The following is a 21495-nucleotide window of genomic DNA, read 5'->3' as shown; positions in this document are numbered from 1 at the left end:
ATGATTTTGGAGAGAAGCTATGGGTATACAGTGAGGAATAATCAAGAGAATGTTTATCCTAACATTCACAGAAACATTCAGCATGGAGATATTATGTGCAACCCAAAAGAACATCGTTACATGCTTCTCTGTATCAAGGGCCTGGGGTCTTACCCAATGACGTTCAGGGCATTTCCTGCAACTATTAAAAAAAGTAGGAGGTAACATAGAGATTCCTCCTTGGTGTTCAGAATAGTGATGGCTGTGAAAGTGCAGGCTCCTACATGCCAGTGAGGACGTGAGGATGCCCAGCACATAAAGGAGGGGCCTGTGGGCTCAGAGAGGGGCTGTGAGAGCTTACGGATGTTATGCTGGATTTTTAATAAGTTCATGGGCTCCCCACCCCGTTTTCTTCCTCCAGCCCTTCCAATAATGCCAAGCCTAATTTCCTATGTTAAATACCTCTTTGCATGAAATGCCTGATCCTCAGGCTGATTAAACAAGATGCCGAGGCTTCCTGATGAAGCATAGGATGGGGAAATGTCCTGCAGCTTACATCTTTCAAATCTGCAGTAGCAATAAGCCTACCACTAATGTACACTGGTAGTACTTTGGTGAATAATCATGCTAAAAGGTTTTCATATAGAGTTACATGAAAGGTCTAATCTTTTAAGAAATTCTCTATGGTGAGGTAAAGACGTTAGCTCAAAACTATTAAACAACTTTCTCTCCATTCTGACTGCTCAGTGTGTTACAGAATTTCCACCTAACATTTGGTGAAAACAGTTTCCTTGCAGTGTTACACTTACAGCAAAAGTTATAAAACTAAATATATGACAGAAGTTCAATAAGCCTTTCAACAGACTCAGAAGCAAATATTAAGAAGGCAGGAAACTCACTATATTTTATGAATCCAATTTTAAATAATATCTCACATTATTGCAATCTTGATTTAATTTTCTGAATACAATGAAAAGAAATTTACAGAGTGACAGCACTCGTTTTACATATGTATTTATTTGGAGACTTGCCTGTAATTCTTTAGCCTTATCCTGATGAGTGAGGCATCCTTCTGGGAAAGGTCTCAGCCTCATGTCCTGGCTTGGATGGAAGTGCTTCTTAATCCCAGACCTTCCCAATTTTGTTTCCTACTGATGGATGTGAGCACAAAAGTTCTCCCAAATGTCAGGCTGAAAATATGCCTCAACATGTAGTGAGATTTCAAGATAGAAGATTTGTTTAATCATGTGATTTCATCTCTACTCTAAATCATGTTACAACTCCCAACATTCTTTTGGTGTTAGTTACGTTTATTAAACAAGGCTCAGCTCATTTACATAAATGTAATACTTCCTCATTTTCTGTTTCAGGTGTCTGTATTAGTCCTGTTACAGGCTCCTTTAGTTATAGTTATTTCCTTCTTTTTCATGGGCCAATATGTCTGTTGTGTTATTACTTTACTCACTAGTTATTTCTCAAGGTCTCACAATTTCCTTTGCTCTTTCCTTTTCCTGTGTTGGTGTGGCATGCCTTCTGACCTTCTACCACTTCTCGCTAATCCAGGGTATAAATGGTTTTATCACAGATACACAGAAATGTTACATCTTCCAGACAGGTCACTTACATGGTGAAACATATATTACTTTATAACATTTTCATTTCATTTCTTTTATTTATTAGAATTTGAGCATTGTATTCATTTTTACTCATGACAACCTATACATTTCATTCTAGGATACTTTGGGAAGTATTACAAAACATATGCTTTAAAACGGGGTTGGCAATGGTTTGAAATGGATAAGGACCACTGTGTTGGGTTGATACGTCCATTAAATCAAGATGTGACTTATCAGCTGTTGGCTTGCTCATTGGTGATTATGCATATATTACCTCCTCCACTGCATACAAAGGTCCTTTAAAAAAAACTCTGTATCTTTTGTACTTTCTTCACTACTCTATCGTGCTGGCACATTTAATGAATACTTTCTAAAGCATGAATAGATTTTTAACTATGAGTCTCTTGATTCCAATAGAAATGGTATTCCCAGAAGATAGGCACATGAACATTGTTCTCTTAGTGACTACGTAGTTCTGATATTTGTCTTCATTTATAGTGGGCCATCCTGTTCCTTCTTAATTCCTGGACCACCAGAGGCTTTAGTCTGATCAGCTTCAATGATATTTCAAAAAGGATTTTTGAAAAGTAAAATGATATATGTCCTTATTAAATGTGTGTGTGTGTGTGTGTGTGTGTGTGTGAAAAGAGAGAAGAGAGAGAATGAATAAAAGACACTCCAGACAGGTGTAGGAAGTAGCATTCTTGCCAACTGATCACATGCAATGAAAGGTACAAGACAGTTCACAAAAATTATTCTGGTGTTATGGGTGTATCACAAGCAGTCACTATAACAATAAAACAAACAACATAGTAGATCTTATTAAAAGCCAAAAAAAACTACACACCTCTATTTCCCAGAGTGCTTTAGAACTAGTAGCAGAAGTTGCTGATTGACGCAAAGTTGTTCGAAGGAAAATGTGCTGTTTTTTCTCATATTCATCACAAGTCAGAAATTTTTCTTGTTCTGCATGAAACAATCTAACAACGTCACCCTGGAAAAACATGTCAGAAAAACTGTATTTCCAGTATCCATGTGAACAAATAGACACAAGAAGCAGGAGAATCTTTTGGGTTTCGATCTTCTGGGCCCTTCTGCCAGCTATTTGGCTTTGAATGATTATTTACACATATTAAAATATTTGGAGGAGAAATCCAGTAAAAGATTCATAGTCAGAATTAAGGTATGTGGTCACATTGTAAATTATGAATACTAATGAATACATAGGTTTTACATCTAGAATTTTAGGAAGAATACCTTTAGCTTTTCTAGCAAATGTTCAGCATAGCACATACTTACTCCTTTTAATACATCCTCTCGATAGGAACTAAATTTCATGAATAAAGTGATTTTCCAACTAGTGTTGCAATTAACAGCATTCACCTATTAGTGAAGAAATGTTAATGTTATAAAGTTATAAGAGAACAGGTTCTTACACAAGAAATTATTACTTCAGCTGGTAGTTTATAAAAAAGGAAAATCTTGGGTAATGAAGTATGTGTACCTCAGTAAAAATACATTCAAAGGACTAAAAATAGCTAATCAATATCTATCTACAAGTAACTTAGGGATATTAGTTAGCATCACCAGGATTATACTCATGAAAACAAAGCAACTGGCCTCTCTCTCTCTCTCTCTCTCTCTCTCTCTCTCTCTCAAAATCACCAAATCCATGTCCTTTCCTCTAGCACTTACCTCTTTGCACCCAGGGTTGTCCAGAAGTTCTATATTGCTGGCATGTAGCGGCTGTCCTGCATTCACAGGCATCAGAACAACTTTATCTCCTACAACGATCTGGGAATCAGAAATAAATCGCAATCTAGACACTGTACAGATCTGTGGTGTTACACTGAAAGTTAAAAATAACTCCACAAGAGTCCTCATTATCAACCTGACCCTGGTCCCTTTATCCTCTGCACAAATTTTAGTTCAATTCTTTTTCTCTTTGAGGCAGAACAGCTTTTAATAAATGATCATGTAATCACATTCCATATTGCCTATCACTCTGGATTCATAAAGCTAGTGCAGATCTTTCTTTCATTAGTCTCCCATTTCAGCTGGAGCTTTCTTAGAGTTGATAATTAGGCCATTTTTCCTCCCCACAAGATCTTAGGCCACAAGCATGGCAGATACAGAGAGTAAATACATCCACCACAATGAAACCCGTCTACCTACATATCAGAATCATTTCAAGGGCAATGTTATATATTTGTGTATATCTACAATGAGAGAGAAGAGACAAATTTGATCTTACCATAATCTCAGAAATTTAGTAAACATTCTAATGTCATCTGGATTCAAGAAATATAAGAAGGTATGTCTTGGGCCTGGGATTTAGCTCAGTGGTTCTGGCGCCTGCCTCGCAAGCACAAGGTCCTGAGTTCAATCCCTGATACCAAAAAAAAAAAAAAAAAGAAGGTATGATCTTGCAAACATATGTTTTCTGTTTGCACCTTTGGCATCTGGTTCCTGTTATCTTAAACATCCAAAATTAACATGGCTCCTTAAACCTGATGTTCCTTTTTAAATACACACTAAAATTGGTTCTAGGAAAAGTGCTCAAGAAGTAAATCCATGTTGATTTTTATTTATGCTATCATAGCAATGTCTACTTTATCTTAAAATATTTTTACTTGTAAATTGTGGGAATTAATGTTATCCTTTCTTAATGATAATAAGGAACAGCTTAGTTTTAGTTTAGTTTATAATCTATATTCTACTATAATTGTCTGTAGGCTTTGGGTTAATTCATATGCTATATTAGCTTCAAAATAGCACCTACGAAGTCTTTTATATTTGTAAAAGACTAGTTATATAGCCAAAATGCTTCTTGAAGTCTATGCTATAGCTTCCAAGGGTTCATAAAGACAACATTTATAAGTAGATCTAATATGAATTTACTAATTTCACTCAATTTACATTGCTAATTTTTTTAAATTGGAGCATGTTAGTAATACAGAATGCCAAAGTTAGTTTTGGGAAACTGGCTCATGCATTCAACATATCTTTATCATTTTCATCCCACTACCCCTTCTCACTCCCCTCCAATCCCTTTCCCCTCTCTGACAGCCTATGCTCTCAATTATAGACTGGCTCCACCAACTCAGAAATGAAAACAAAACCTTCACATTGCATATTTCATACCAATTCAGTATTAAAAGATTAAGATGCTACACAGCTGAAGAATAAATTGGGACTCAGAACTTCTCCACACATCTGAACCCAAGCCAAAATTTTAAGGGGCATAATTTTATAAAGTCAATATCAGATAACCTTATATGGATTATACAGAGGAATCTACAGTCACATGTGTTACTGTTGTCACAATCTATATCTGGAGATTCAAATATGATAGCGAAGCCTCAAGTTTAGTAATCCAAGCCATTCCGTTTATAGAAATAGCTTCTACTCTCTACAGGACTAGTCTCCATTCATCACTCAAACTTCCAAATCCATCCTAAGTCAGAAGCTGTGACTCACAGAGACTCCTCATAGAAGCTCTTTATATACAGAGAAGGGAAGATAAAAGGATAAGGAAAGGTAAAAGATAAAGGAACCCACCAAGACATACTGTACGTTATCTCTTGTGTAAAGGTGAGAGGAGAGTAACAGGAGTATACGCCTAAGGAAACATCTGCAGTGTTTAACTATGGAAGAAGGCAGTGGGAATGGCAGATGGAAAAAATGGGTAAGAGAGAGACTTTTCACAATCTTTGTATTGTTTTCTGTCTTTGAACCATAAATTGGTGCATCTTTTAAAATTAAACCACAAACAAAAAAACAAATTAAGGTCAACATGGTCTAAATATTTCAAATACCTTCCTCCCTTAGGGGGGAAAAAACATGTTATTGAAGTTATTTCCTATGACACAAAGACATCCCCAGGTTGCAGAGCCATGCAGAGGCCTGAGTAGTCGTCAATAGTATAAATTACTGGGAGTGCAATACCGTATCTTGCCAGTGTTACATCTAATCATCCAATTTCTTTCTTAAAGAACAACTGGATTTGATTTACTCTTTCATTCTCATCTGCACCATATAAATATTAGTCAATAAGCTATTAAACATCATGATCTATTTTATCTATGTGCTTCTGTTCAGCACTTTTGTTTGACCTATCTCCACTGCTCTATCTTACTGTTTGTTCATGTTATATTTCCTTCAAAGCTCCACCCATAAACCTTTTTACATTCTTCAGAGAGCAACTGTACAATCAAAATGTTTCCTCATGTCTATGAAACAGCTTCCAAAGGTTTATGAGGACACTAGTCATAAAGAGAATGTAACATTCATTCACTAATTTTCAGTTCCTCAGTCTTGTTCTTGACAACCTCTACCTTGACTAACCAAGATGAATAAAACTTGCAGACAAAACAAATAATAGGCCAATTATGGCAAATAGAAAGAATAGTAGGGGGAGCTAGGAAGAAAGAAAAAATGTGTATGAAAAATAGTCCTTTTTGCAGCAAATTCACACCTAATTATATGGAAGTTGCTAACACTCTCAGAAAAAAAATGGAGCTTAGGCCCTGACCCACTGGCAGGGCCAGGTGCTTTCTGAGACATTGTATATTTAGTACAGGACCTGAGGGTGAAGTTATCTTATGTCACATCTTCAGATTAGCCATCACATTCACTGACAGTGCACAAATGTCTTAAAAAAAAAAACTGCAATTCCAAAAGCATTTCTTTTGATTCTATATAACAGCCATGTAAGATTCAAGCTGGGATTTTACTGAAAATAAAGAGCAATGTAATGCCATTTGCAGCTAACCTCCTTCTGAAGTTGCACCTGGTATTGTGAAAAGAGCATCTCAATAGGAATCAAAACTCTAGGGTTCTGGTTCCACCTCTGCTAGAAATTCAAGGTATATATATATATATATATATATTTTTTTTTTTAAATAGCAGAATCTACTTGCTACACAGAAAGTCTCTTTCCTTAAGAGCTGAGATTTAAAGACTATCTGGCCTCTTCAGACTTTCAAAATCTACCGGCGAGGTACAGAACCCATGTCTTCTTAGCTCAAAATTGAAAATAAAAATTTACTGCTCAATCATGAGAAGATAAATGAAAATTAAATATTGATGCTCTCTGCTCATAGTTGTTCCCAATTAACTTCTAAAAGTTCAACAGCAAGTAAAGGCTTTCTATGCAGCTGAAAGTTGAGGGATCCATGAATCTATTTGTCCCCCAAAACCATCTTAAGTAGAGGACATATTAGAAGATATAACACATCCTCTCATGTATATTATAAAGGTGCATTCAAGTGGGGGAAGCCACTGAGTTTTGAGAATATGAGTACCTTTCTTGACTATTCCAAACTACCATCTGCCTTATTCTTGCATTTGATGTAGAACACAAAACATCTTATTGAATATGTACCACCTAAATCATAACTAATTGCTCCTGGTAAATTATAAAGTCCTCCAACCATTGCAATTTCCTCTGTGTTTAATATGCTTGTAAAGAAAGAGTCAGTAGTGATTGAACTACTTCCTGTAAAGTGACAGTATTTGCAACTGCCTTCAACAAGATACAGTAGATTTATATTTTACAAAAAATACTACCTATTCCTAGGAAAGAAAATGAGGATTACAACACAACCACTTTTGTGGCCAATATAGGGCTGTGGGTGCTTAGGTTTGCACAGTAACCTTAATGACACACAAAGGCTACACAGTGACAAGCAACAACAGTGTGCTATTTCAGCAGAAAAGCGATGTGGAGGTTGTTTGAGCCATGCTATAGGGAGCGCCCCTAGAGGAAGACAATTCCTATGCCACACTTAATAATTCCATTGTCCATTTTCACCAAGATGGAGCATTAGAATAGTGGGTTTTGCTTTGTTTCATTTTCTACTACAAGGAATTATTTGAAATAGTTCATTACATTCAACTCTCTATTGGCCTGGTAAAGTGATTTGGAAGGTAGACAGGTGAAAATGAATGAACAGAATGAACTGATAAAATTCCCAATTAATCCAAAGGCCCGAATTAATCCAGTCATTCATCCATTCCTTCTAAACTTGAGATTAGGTTTGGTTCGCTTTCATGTTTGATTTTTATGGATCACCTGTAGATTGGGACACTGCTCAACAAGAGGTGGAGAATAAGTATTTTAAGAAAGATATCAAAGGGGCCAGGGATTTAGCTCAGTGGTGCAGCACCTGCCTCGCAACCACAAGATCCTGAGTTCAATCCCTGGTACCAAAAAAAAAAAAAAAAAAAAAAAAAAGAACGATATCAAAGGCATGAGTCATTCATCTACTACATAATCAGTAGCTGAATAATTGAGAGTTGATTGCAATTAACTACCTACTAAATTAAAATAAATATCATGCTCACAGCACAGACCACTTGATACCAAAAGAAAAACAAATAGGACTTATTGTTTCAAGAACTCCAACACAAGACTTAAAATGCATTACATTCCTGCATGCCATGCTTCTCCCAAACCTTACCTAAGGAAGATATCACCAGATAATTTATTAACCAAAGTAAATCATGAAGGTTGCATCCTGTGGAATTGAATGTGTACTTTGAAATTCACTGGAAAAACAGACTCACTACAAAAAGAAGACATCTCTAAGATAAGAAACACCCAAAACATTTAAAATGCAATCAAAGGGTTGACTGAGAAAACTGTCAAAAGAATTTAAGCTTTTGACTTTAATATATGATGTTAATTTTTTAAATTTCCACCTGGCCTAAAATTTGTAGTGTTCTGTTTATGGAAGTTATTCGTGTTCAGGGTCAACTGGCATTTATTAGGCACCTCCCCAGTGCTAGAGACTGTCATGTAGTATTTTACTTAACACACTCTAAAATATCAAACTATTGATGCTACAAAAATCATTTCACATAATTTTATATGACAATATTCACAACTTCTTTTAAATATAACTATCATCAATAACTAGATGCGAAACCTACAGCTTCATATATGTTAACATTTATTAAAACATACAGACTGTAAGAAGTAGACCCTGAAGCCAGCAAATGGAATATTGCCATGATTTGTGGTGTCATTCTATTATTTCATGGTGGGCAGACATCACTGGCTAAACACAGTTCTTTGCTTACAAACATCCACCCTCCATTCAAGACAAGGAGAAAACTTCTAACTCTTCTTAAAAAGTCTTAGCCAATATTAAGGTTGTTCAAGTTCTTTCACCCAAATTCTAGCTAGAAGATGATTTTAAATTAATCTGCATTTTGTCTTTAGAAGATTTCTGAACACAATCTGTACTATAAATTTGTATTATGCATTTAGCCTCATAAAGATGTTAACATAAAAACAATATATTGATTAAAAACTATCATTCTTTGTACTTTCTGGACTCCCTTCCAGAGTAAGATTGTTTTTACAAACTCACTATTTCCCCCTTAATTTGATATTTACATACATTGTCACCCTCACTTCTCAGCTTCCAGAAGGGATGAATATAAAACCAGGATCCTTCATTTCCTGCAGCATCCAAAGACACTCGCATGGCATTCTTCTCCAGTAACGCAGGTAATCTCTTGTTGACAGTCAGATATTTGTTGCTTTTTATATGTAGTAGCTGCAGAGAAAAGACATGCATTACTACCTTTATTCCTTGATCTCCTCTGTTAATTGCATTTCTATGTTTATACATATGTCATATGTCCAGGTAACAGAGTTTGGTGTGAAAATTAAACAAATGAGATGTTTTCAGACTCCACAAACATCATCTTTCCAAGCTGCTTTTTCTTTGTGTTCTTCATTTCCACCCAATTCTCCTTCATAATGAAATGGGCACATGAGGAAATAAACCAGAGGACACTCAGAGTGATTTCTTTTTCATCTACTGATAAATAATGGAATAAAACCAGGCTTTGCAAAGCAGGCCTGAGATTCCCCCACACCCTTTCTCAATGCCTACACAGCCACAAAAACAGAAAACACTTTAAAAAACCCCAAGAAACTGAAATAATGGACCCACCTACTTAGCATCATTAACCTTCCACCCCAGAGACAGTCCTGTTTTCCTCTGGAGTAAGTTGGCTCAGTGCTTTCCCCAAAAGGATGCTGACCCGACCTCCTTCTCAGAGGAGTGCAGAAGCACTATTCCTCAGATTTTTGGATTCCGTGGACAAAGTCTTTCCAAAACATAATCCTACTGAGTAGAAAAAAATCAAAACAAACTACAGTAAACTTCCCATCTATTGCTAAAATCATTTCAAAAAAGAATGATCATTTAGTACCTAACTGTGAGAAGGAAGGTATCTCAAAGTAAAAGGCGGCTCTTTAATTATTAAAATAGTCAGCTTTTTTGAAAAGTCCACTATCATACCTTGGGTTCTCATTTTATCAGAAAACAACAGAAACCCTAGTGGGCTGACCCTACCCCTCTGGGTTCTACATGTTAAAGCCCATGGCTCAGCCCCTAACTGAGCAAGCTGACATTGGCACTTCAAGTACTTACCAAGGAACATAAGCGCCACTTGATGGACTTAATAATCAAACCTCTATTTCTGGAGGATTGCCCAAGACACATGCAGCTCCCCCAAGCCAAAGATATCAGTCTATCTATCATTACATTAAGTCCTAAGTTGAGGAAGCTGCAAACCTGGGTTCCTCATCTTGTTCCATAAGAGAACTGCTTGCCCTGTATTCTGGCATTTTGCCATTGGCCAACAGCAAAGTATCAGGAGATATTATTTTTAAAAACAGCTGCATGAAGTACCTCATTGTAGTATTTACTGCAGGGAAGTTGTTAAGGCTATTGTTTACTATATTAAACAGTGTCCTCTTTTATGACTGTTCTTGAGAGAAATACTTCCCTGGTATTACTGCCGGAAAGGGTTGTGCTTCTAGACCTCAGATTTAGTTATATGTCATGGGTCTTCTATACCAATGGCGTGACATACTGTACTTTCCTAGTGGCTAAGAAGACAAGAAGAAAGCTTCAGGCCAAAGTTTTCCAGACTTTACAACGTGATTTTTATGGACATGCCTCTCTCCTAACCTCACCTTATTCATTCAGTCATTATTTTTCCCTCTGACCCAGGTGCCTTATTTATTTGTATTTAACCTTGTTCTGTGGTATGTATTTTGGAAAATGCCTCACATTCTTTTTGGAAGAAGGTGGGACATTTATTAACAAATAACCAAGTAAAAAAGCTAAAAAGATCTAAATGAAGCACAGGAAAGGAATGCGGCTGAGATAAATCTGTATGCGTACAAATTGAAATGGGAGACCTTCTAGCAACAACCCAGTGATGATTTCCGCAGTACAATTTGAAAACTTTCCTCTCCCTATAAAATGAAAAGATAAAGTTCCCCACATGGAACATTAGCCCCATTAATCTAAAAGACTTTTTCTTTAGGTCCTTACAAATTACTTCCCCAATCTCTTACTTTTGATGTAAGAACTTATGCATGCATCTAGATCTATTATTGCTTTAAGTGTATACATCAGACCTATTTTTCAGTGCTGGAGAGAGAAGCCAGGCATCACACATGCTAGGCAAGTGCTCCACCACTGAACTAATCTTGACCTCCAGCCCCAACTTACTCTGAATGTGTAGCACAGAGCACTCACCACTCACACTACCTGTAATTTCCACTGAAGAACAAACTACTGCATCTCAAAATTTTCACAAGTCTGACATTCTAACCCATACGGACAATTTGGAAAATTACCCATAAAACAGTCACCATTTTAAAAAGAAAATAAGTAGGAACTTACTTGTATAACATTACTGTATTTCACAATTTCTCCCAACAGCTTCTTATTCTCTGATTCATTTTGCTTTTGTTCCAGTTCTGCAGCATGCTGTGATTACCAAATAGTCAATGTGAAAACACAATAAACAGAATATAATAACTGACAAAGAAATAAATTTTTTAGTAGCAAGAATATAACGACAAATAAAATGGACCAGTTGCTTTATTCTTGAAGCTTAGAGAGAGAGGCAGAAAGGGGATAATAAATTAACGGTCATAACAGTGTGAAAATTACTCAATTTATGCTGAAATGCAGCCAAAAATGTCTTGAGCCACTTTTACATTAAAAATTTCAGGAAACGGGCTGGGGATTTAGCTCAGGGGCACCGTGCCTGCCTCACAAGCGCAAGGTCCTGAGTTTGATCCCTGGTACCGCAAAAACAAACAAAAACAACAACAACAACAACAACAAAATTTCAGGAAAGTGCCAGGCTTTTGGATTTAATAAGATTACTTTAAGAAGGAATGTTGCTTGAAACACCAACTCAGATAGTAAATGAATTACAGGAGAACCAAAGCTCAGTTTTCAATTCTGAAAATAACAGGCATTTAATGTTGCAAAATTAAGGCCTATTCGATTTATATTGCACCAAACCAGAAGCTGTAATCTTTCAAATATTTTTCCATACCCTTTCAGATTGAAAAAATATTAAGTACAATGTCAGGTAAAATACAACTGGATTTAATTTTCCCACAGAAATTCTGAACTGGTTCTCAGTTCGATGCAAAGCTTTGAATTAGTGTGGCACACCCTTAAAAAATAGCAGCAGGAATGTGCTACTTACATGCCAGGAAATAAGGCAGTCACACCCTCTAATTTAAACCCTCTACTTTTCAATGTTTTGTCATATCCACCTGAAATCTCTGTGTACTGGGTGAAATTACAATGCTAAGAAGTTGGAAATAATGAGTATATCTTTTGTTTCTGCTGTTCTCAGTCCATCTCAAACAAGACACATGCAGCCTGGCTCGTACCTGTAGCTTCTTCAGCAAGGCAGCCTCTGTGTGGTTCCCTTGTTTGGCTTGCTTCGCTTTCCAATACTGCTTCTGGGCAGAGTATCGATTCATAGGACACACCTTGAAAAGGCAGTCTACGACAAACCAACAAACAAAGATATTGTAACTAAGGCTACTAGCGTTTCTTAGCTATCCTTACAACGTAATTTATAAATAACATTAAAAGGTCATATAGCTCATCCTCTGGCCAACTCTTAAATTCCCTCTATAGTATCCTTTTCAAATAATTAAGACAGTTAAAACAATCCCTTGTTCATTGGTTATTTTTAAGAGTACTTTAGCCAGTGTTTTTGGTAAAGAAAGCAAACCAATAAAATTGTTATGTTATAAAGCATTTCTTAATTATAACAGAGGTACCTGGCCTTAGAAAGTAAAAAAATGAGATGTGTGCCTTATTTGAGCTTGTCCAATTAATACTTTTTTGTGGTATGTATCTTTGACAGCTAAAATGACGTAGGAAGTAGAAACCCAATCACTATAGTCATCCATTTCTCAAGTTTCCAAATACCTGGGGTGAATATGGCATGGAAATCTGAGAAAGAGCATGCTATAATGCAAAAATAAAGCAACACAAACAACTGCACCAACATTACAGTCCTGATTCCACTCATAAATATCAAAATAGGAAATAACTATAGTTAGTGATATCTCTAAATCAAAAAGCAAAATATATGTTTTCTTTTTACTGAGGAAAAATGAAGAACTTAAATCTATCCTATGATTCTGCAAACTTATGGAATAGATTTCAATCTAGAATAAAGATCAATTTTCAAAACTATATAATAAAGGAATAATGATATAGAAAATTTAAAAATTATTTTTACTTTTTCTCACAAAAAAGTATATAAATCCATATAACAGATTTAGTTTATTTTGATTAATGCGTTAATATTTAAAATAATTTTCATATTTCAAAGATGTTATCAGGAAAAGAAAATTCAGTCAACTCAAATATCCATGTAGCCACATTACTGACTATTGTAATGGTATAAGTGGTTAAGAAATACGACTGTAAAATATTGAAGGAATTTAGAAAAAACAAAAAAATTATCTTTTTCTATACCTTGTAATTATAAACACAAATTCTATTGCTTGGCTCTCTCTCCACCCATATACAAGGCTCTAAAAACTAAGTCTTAATTTCCATCTTGAAAATTCTGACACAGGTAAAGATTTTATAGGTAGCAGAAAACAGACGCTATCAACTGCTGAAGACAGGCTGAGACACCATCACAATTACAGTATGATACAGAAACCACCAAGCAGACACCCATGTGAAAACTAAAAACAAGCACCTAAAAAATTATTTCCTTTGTAATGTATCTCATAGCCCCTGGCAATTATTTACTGTGTATTGGCAACTCCAAAGAATTATACAATGATTCTGAAGCACAAGTATAAAGGTTGTTCACAAACAATGCCTCAAGAGTGCTCCTAATTTAATGCAAGATTATTTTGACTATTCGGGATCAGGCAAATGACAAAACTCCACATTGTTTTCATGTAACAAAAATATAAATTCATGTTCAAATAGAACTGAACTGCAATCTATACTTCTAAATTTATTCGTGTATGAAAAGAAAAAGAGAAAATTTATGTTTTTGTCCACTACTATAGAATCCTAATTAGACTCATTAAGAAAGGGTCTTTTGATAGAGAAAATATATTTTATTGCTTCCAAAGCACGCCAATAGCACCTGTAATTACTGGTATATTTGGGAAGCTGAGTAAACCAACTATGTCATAGCCAAACACTTCTAATCATGTGGCTGGGGTCACTGTGAAGTTAAGCCAAACATTTGGCCAACCCATGACCCATGTTTACTGTAATCGTCCTGAAGGGAATTCTGCCCTATGCTGCTAAGCTTCAAGATTCAAACCTTGTTCTCAGAAAGCTCAGGCTACTTGAAGCTTCACAGTGGAACTCTGAAGAAGGAGCTATGGGCCCAAAGATGAATGTGGCCAAGTTTACTAGGCAGGGAGGTCAGGAAAGGCTTCCCAAAGGAGAAGTAAAGGGCAGACCCAGCCAATTTTTAAACAACCAATAGTAATTCAACACAGGACTAAGGAGATTCAAGTGCAGGGGGAAAGGTGTTCCAAACAGAGCCAGCAGAAATACAAAGGCACAGCAGAATGCTAGGAACCAGTAACTATGCAAGAAAACTAGTACCTGGGCTTTGAAATGAAAGTGGAGTGGTGAGGTCAGGTCAGGGTCTGCAGTCTTATGTTCTAGACTAAGGAGAATGAGCTACATCCCATAGAAAGTACTAAATTCTTTGAGTTTTGAGCCCTCCCAGCATCTGAAAGATGACAGGAGTACAGGGCAAGAAGACCAACATAAAAGCCCACCACGTGATGAGAGCTGGGGCTGGACAGTAGCTTTAGGGAAGCTGTAGATTAAGAAGAAAGTAGCTGAACCAACAGGCTTTAATAACCTAGCTGATGTGGGGCTGGGGAAAGGTGAGGGAGGGAGGAAGCATGTTGGCCAGATGAACAAGCTTCCTCGCACTGTGCCCTACAAAGCCTTAAAAGGCAAAACCCCCCTCAGCAATATTGCACAGGTGACATCTTAATTCATATTACAGTAAATAACCAACCTGCTTCTGTGTGTGAATTAAAACTGCAGGGAATGGGGGGAAAATAGGAACCAACTGTATACCTAAAATGTAACGATAAACTTAATGAATTTAAAAAAACTGCAGGACTATTTTAGCTGAGAGGAGGCAATGTAAGGCAACACAGGCTTTTGAGGGGGAGGGGGCTTCTACTGCTTTTATTGGTGGCGATGGATATGTGTGTGTTTAATTTTCTGTCTCTGCCTCATTCAGAACACATTTTTTAAATCTGCTTGTCTCAAGCTGGTCACACATGTTGTCTGATTCTAAATTTACTGCATAATAAAAGTGTTAATAATACCTGCCACACCTAACTCACAGGACTGCTGAGATGCACAAAAAGATAATCTGTGTGAAAGTTCCCTAAGAACTTGGAAGCCCTATTATAAATGTTAAGCATTATTATTAATATTGCCTCATTCGTTCAGTAATAGCCTCACTAAAATGAAGAGATGACTAAGTCCTTCTAGGGCTCCCAACAAAGAGCAACAAAAGGTGGAGTGCTGGGATTAAACCTGAGCACGCACAAAAGGAGGGCCATTAAGGACAAAGTGCTTGATCCCTAGGTATAAGATGCTGCAGTGGGGTTTTATAAAATTCTCAAAGTCTCTGAAACAGAATGGTGATGAGCAGAGTATACAATCTCCATTACCTTAAATATTTTTGAAACATGCAATACCATCACTAGACCCAGGGTGGGTGGAGGCTAACAAGCCAGCCTTTTGCCTGCCTAGGAGAACTCACCTATTTCAGAGCTGCCAATTGCCCTCCACCTTCCACACCCCGCACTCTAGTACTCCTTGGTCTGCTCATTCTCTAAAATTAGAATTGTGTATATGCTAAGAAAAAGCTTTTAGGGAGTTCTCCAGGTGGAAATCACCTCAGCGTCACTTTTTAATTGGGTCACACACTTTTCAGCATTTCAAGACACAAGGAATAAAAAAAAGAAAGAAAGAAAAGTTTGTCTCATAGGATAAGTACCAACAGCACAAATAGAAAGAAGTAATTTGAGTTTAACCTTCAGACTTGAGGCCAACAATTTTGCAGAAATACAGAAGTTCAGGAAATGTCAGGAATCCAAGAAGATCTGACATGTTCACTCAAGCAATATTATAAGAACAATGGCTTAAAATCAGAAATATTTTAACAGTCACAGAAAGGAAGTTAAGCCACCCAGATGTAGTCCTTTAGCCTGGTTTCAAATACAGATGAAAGGTAGAAAACCGAAAGCTCCTCAAGTAGTGTGGCCCATGGAAGCCTTACCATGTGTCACTGTGAGTCAGAGGACTAACCTCCCCACTGGATTCCATGCAAATCTGGCAGGAAACCCATCTCCATCTTCACTTTCAATACCCATCTAAGTAATTTCAAAATGTATCGCTAGAACATTTTTATCTGAGAAACTTCTTCCCCCCCCTGCAACCAATTTTGGTACTAAATTCAAAGCTACTGTACACAAAGCTCAAGTTACATCTTTGCCAGCAGATTTCCTTTAGTAATGGTGGCAAGAAAGCCTGCTTTTTCATTTCATTCATTTCAATTCATTTCATTTCATTTCATTTCAGATGTAAATGAGGCAAAGCATATCAAACCATCAGCAAGCACCTGTCACAAGGGGGACATTCAACAAAAGGCTTTTTCATGGTCACTTGTAAAATTCCCCTGTAATTTGAGGAGTAACTGATAACAGGCAACATGGCTGCCAGGGACTTTATTACTTGGAGGAAGATGGGGAGGGAGAGGCTCTAGGGCTTTTCTTTTTCTCTGTATAAGAGGGTGCAGCAGAGTTCCATGATGACAATGCACTCTGTGACAAAGAGCAAGCTAGGACTTCCACAGTTATACATGGAAAATGGTAAGAAAATTCTCCCCAGGGTAAGAGACAGGCAGACAAGGCCACTACACAACAGCAATCAGAATTCAGAGTTGATCGTAGGAGTGGTACACATTCGTTTGCCAAAAATATAACTGTAACTCTGCTCTTTATTTGCTCAAAGAAATGCATGATAAAATACAGTGTTTGTATAAAACTACAAAACTCGTTACGTTTAGAAGTCTTTAAAACTACTGTGTTTCATTTCATTTGAGTGTGGAAACTTCAAACCAAACATCTACCTCTTTTACTTTGCCTAAAAGAGAGAATCTAAGGAAGAAAATGTACTTTAGAATGCTACAAAGGCCACAGAAAATTTATTGCATATGTTACCAAACATTAAAATTAATCACAACATACAAGTTGGCAACCATGAAGACTGCAATATAACTTCCTTTGGCTGTAAGTCAGCTATTTTACAACTGAAGAGGAAGTCAAATGGTCTTCTGTAGTTACAGGCTTATAGAATTCCAAAATGTTAGAACTTGAAGAGGCCTCAGATAAAACCCAACCTTTCCCTTCTTTGAGATAAAGAAGAAAAAACTCAAAGTGAGTTGCCTGGTCTTTCCTGATGAAATCTCTAGATTAGAATTAATTATACATATGAACAAGTTCAACTGTATATAGGAGGCTTGAATGCTCTGACAAGTGACTGCCTGTGTTAGTCAGCTTTCTGTTACTGTGATAAAACATCTGATAATCAGCGTAATTAGGAAAAAGGTTTATTTTGGCTCATGGTTTCAGAAGTTTCAGTCCATGGTCACTTGACCCTTTGGGGTTGTGGTGATGTAGTATCATCATGGTGGAAGAAATGGATCACCTCAAAAAGAAGAGAAAGACAAGAAGAAAAGAGAAAGATAAGAAGGAACGAGAGTCCTCATATCCCCTTTCAGGGTACAATCCCACAAGGTCCTCCCTCCTGAAGGCTCCACCACCTCCCAAAACAACAGTACCACAGCATGGATACCAAGCATTCATCACATGGGGCTCTGGAGGACACTCAAGATCCAACCTGGTGCACTAACTTTTGGTATAAAAATTAATGGGCCGGGGATTTAGCTCAGTGGTTATGCTGCCTGCCTCACAAGCACAAGGTCTCGAGTTCAATCCCCAGTACCAAAAAATAAATTAATGCTACACTTGGTTTGCACAATGCAGTTGACTACCATAAACACATTCTAAGCCATAAAAGTACTACATAATTACAATAAAAACTATTTCTCCTCCACAACACACATGAGACTTAGGCAGAGAAAAGTTGAAATGAGCTGGAATTTGAACCTAGTGCCTCTGAACCCAATTCAGAGTGCCGCTTTTCTTCAAAGGCAGCATTTGGAAGCAGGCTTCTGGTGCTGAAGCAAAATTTATCTAAGGCTAAATGCTGTTCCAAACTTTATGTGTACACCCAAGGCCACTGAGAATGAATCTAATACAGACTCTACCCAGCAGCTGTGCATGTCCCCTTCTGCATCTTCTAACTTCTCTGCTTCGACTTTCCTTTGATTATCACAAGATTGCCTCAAAAACTACCATTTTTAACACTAAATACTATCAACACTTCTTTCCCATAATAGAAGTAACTGATCAACTCAAGGTTTAACCCTTAAGGCACTATTAAAGCACTGATTAATATACTCATCAAGTAGAGATAGTGGAAAATACATAGGCCAGCCAATAAGGAATGTCATGGTTCTCACCCTAACACAGTCCTGCAACATAACATAACTTCTAGAAAAATATTATGAAGGTAAACTACCTATATGCACTAGCTATTGTACTTCAGAAGAACACAATGAATGTCTTTCATAGGGAATTTGCTACACGTGTATATATAATTAAATAAGATGATAAAACATCAATAAAAATATTGCAAAATCTTACCCTCAAAGAGATTAATCACCCTGATTCAAACATTAATGAGTGAATACTGAAGAACAATAAAACTTTGTCTTTTACTTTAACTGGAGCAGTGAAATAAAATAAAATTCAAATTCGCTAAGGGTAATTTACATTTTTATCAAGGTTTGAATTTCAGCATTAAGCAAACCATTACAGTAGACATAACCAGAATTTGGTTTTGGAAAATCACAATGTATAATTTTTCAATTAAGATTCTCATTCTCAGTGTGCTATATTAACACATAATCAAAAACTATAATGAGCAAGCTGATTCAGAGATTATAGTGCAAGCTTCTAAACTCTATTACAAAATACTGAAAAAGAAGTGAATTTATTCATATAGACACACACATACATATGTGTATATATGTATATATTTTGAATAATATATTTACGTTTAATTATATATATTTCTATGGTACCTCTATATGTCAGGGTTTGTTTATACATAACTCTTACTATATACATATATTTCTTATATACACATACTACTTGCTATATATAAATATACATATATATCATTTAATTTTACAAACTCCTTGAGGTATTAGTTTTATACATGTAGAAAGTGAAATTCAGGTTGTTTTAGAGGTCAATCTTAAAGTCTAATTACAAGTTTTGCAACTTATTCCAGATCATTCTATTTCCAAAGCCTATCTTCTTCATAACTTTATATGATACTTTACATTTATAAAATATAAACTTTGAAAAACAAATCTAAGTACACTCACTGAAATTAAAACATATAATAAGACAGTCTAACTTTTCTTGATTTCAACTTCTAAGAGATGCTGAAATCTCTTACAAGGCCCCAAAAATATTTTAAAGAGAAACTGTCTCAAAATCTGTACCCAGTAACATAACAGAAGTGTGCAAAAGCAAGGAAAAACACTTAGGAAATTTTATGGCCTCAAGCCCACTACTCAGAAAGTAATACCTTCTAATAGAGGAACAGTTAAACTATCAATATAGGTAAATTAATTTTCATAGATGCCTACCAATTTTAGCAAGGCAATAATAACTCTTGGCTTAAATTTTTAACTTTAAAATGCCTAACACAGGAGAGTTTATGCCAAGTCATAGTTATGTAATAGAGATATTTGAAGAATTGCTTGCTGTTCACTGGCCCAGTGTTGAATTAATCACCGTTCTCATATGGGAGAACTAAAACAAAATCAGTTTATTATGCTAGTTCCTCTATGAGCAGAAATTTGTGCATAGGAACAAGATCATAGAATTCTTTCACCACTGTTACCGTAGATTCAGGATCAAATGAGTCTATCTTTCTATTGCTTACTCTCACCACCAGTATCTACAGATAATTTAGGAGTCAATGGGCAACAAACGTATCGCAGAGTTTTATAATTGTGCACACCAGATTTGAAATCAATTTGTTTGGTCTCAATGAGTCCTCTTTGACTGGAATGGAAGGAAATTGAATGGACAGGAAAGGGAAAGAAAGAAGGAAGAGAAGGAGAAGGAAAAGAAAATGGAAATTGCAAAGAATAAGTACTCTTTCAAGAAACTTTTGACTCTGTGTGTGTGTGTGTGTGTGTGTGTACAGATGCATGCTGGATTACAATGTAAAATCTATTTCTTTCAGAGAGTTGCAATAGAAGTGTTTACAATTCACTATTCTAGAAGATGACACATGCACATGAATTAAAGTTAAGTGAACTTTAAGTTAATATGAATAAAAAGAAAATATAAACATTAAATCCTATGGTCAATAGAAGAAACTGACACCAAAGGAACTCTGCTACATACATAATCTTAGAAATATATAAAAATTATCTTTTTATTAAATTGCCTTATGAAATCTGTGTACAGGTAATTTTGATGAAAAGGGAAGTTGTTTTTTTAAAAATATTTTTTCTTTTCTTTACTGCCACTCTGCTCGACTCTACTTTTCCTGCAAAAATCTATCACCTGGTCTTGTTTATTAGTCAACATGTTTGCATGTAACTCTACATTCAGCACCTACTATTTGGTATATGAAGATGCTCAGAACCTGTTTTCAGGAGGAAACTCCTGCCAAATTACCTAAGGAACAACCATGAGATACCTACTTTTTCTAGTCTGAAAGCTTTCACAGTCTTTCTTGTCTTGTATTTCAACAGAAATATGTGTGAAGGGAGCACCCTAGGATCTTTGTGCTTGGTTTACGCCCGGGTCCTGCGAGCTCCAGGAGGGTGAGAGGGATTGGTACTGAGGATGTGGGGAAGGCAACTTTTAGAGTAGCAACAATAAGGAAGATCTGCAGGAAAGCTGTTTCTCAAACTTTCAGATGATAGGAACTGGGGATAATAGTGAATTTGACAGGTTTTAATTAATCTCAGGATAACACAATTATACTTTATACAAACATAAATAGGATGTGTAGGAAAAAACTCAACTACTTAAGAACATGATAGAGAGGAACACGAGGGTTATTAGCAATTAATATTCTGTGAAAGTTTTTAAAACCCAGACCTCAGCCTTGAGGTTAACATAATTAGGGTGACTGTTATGGTCTAGATGTGGTTTGTCTCCCAAGGACTCATGTGTTGTGAGCTTGGCCCCAGTGTGGCCATATTATGAGGTGGTGGGACATTAAGAAGTGGGGCTTAGTGGAAGGTAATTAGGTCATTCAAGATGTTGCCCTTAGAAGGGATTAAAGTAGTTCTCAAGGAAACAGGGCTGGGGATGTAGCTCAGTGGTACAGCTGCACACCTCACAAGCTCAAGGTCCAGAGTTCGA

General features: G+C 36.4%; 1 protein-coding gene across 4 annotated transcripts in view; it reads right to left on the bottom strand.

Annotated features, from left to right (window-relative positions):
* Window positions 1-21495, bottom strand: part of Itpr2 (inositol 1,4,5-trisphosphate receptor type 2) — a 462238-nt gene that overhangs the window by 361872 nt on the left and 78871 nt on the right. For 3 of the 4 annotated variants that reach the window (XM_004845734.4, XM_087213440.1, XM_087213441.1), the window contains exons 3-8: window positions 12328-12443; window positions 11315-11401; window positions 9005-9163; window positions 3291-3389; window positions 2895-2978; window positions 2443-2589 (exon numbers count right to left, since the gene is read on the bottom strand). In XM_004845734.4, coding sequence (XP_004845791.1) covers window positions 2443-2589; window positions 2895-2978; window positions 3291-3389; window positions 9005-9163; window positions 11315-11401; window positions 12328-12443 — 692 coding nt within the window. Of the gene's footprint in view, window positions 1-2442; window positions 2590-2894; window positions 2979-3290; window positions 3390-3849; window positions 8062-9004; window positions 9164-11314; window positions 11402-12327; window positions 12444-21495 lie in introns of those variants that run through there. The other variant, XM_087213442.1, reaches the window with a different exon arrangement.

Source organism: Heterocephalus glaber, unplaced genomic scaffold, assembly GCF_053883595.1.
Source record: "Heterocephalus glaber isolate CG9 unplaced genomic scaffold, H.glaber_assembly_v1.0 deba00001444, whole genome shotgun sequence".
Lineage (NCBI taxonomy): Eukaryota > Metazoa > Chordata > Mammalia > Rodentia > Bathyergidae > Heterocephalus > Heterocephalus glaber.
Note: the sequence above shows the minus strand (reverse complement) of the source record. Positions and strands in the feature narration are given on the sequence as shown.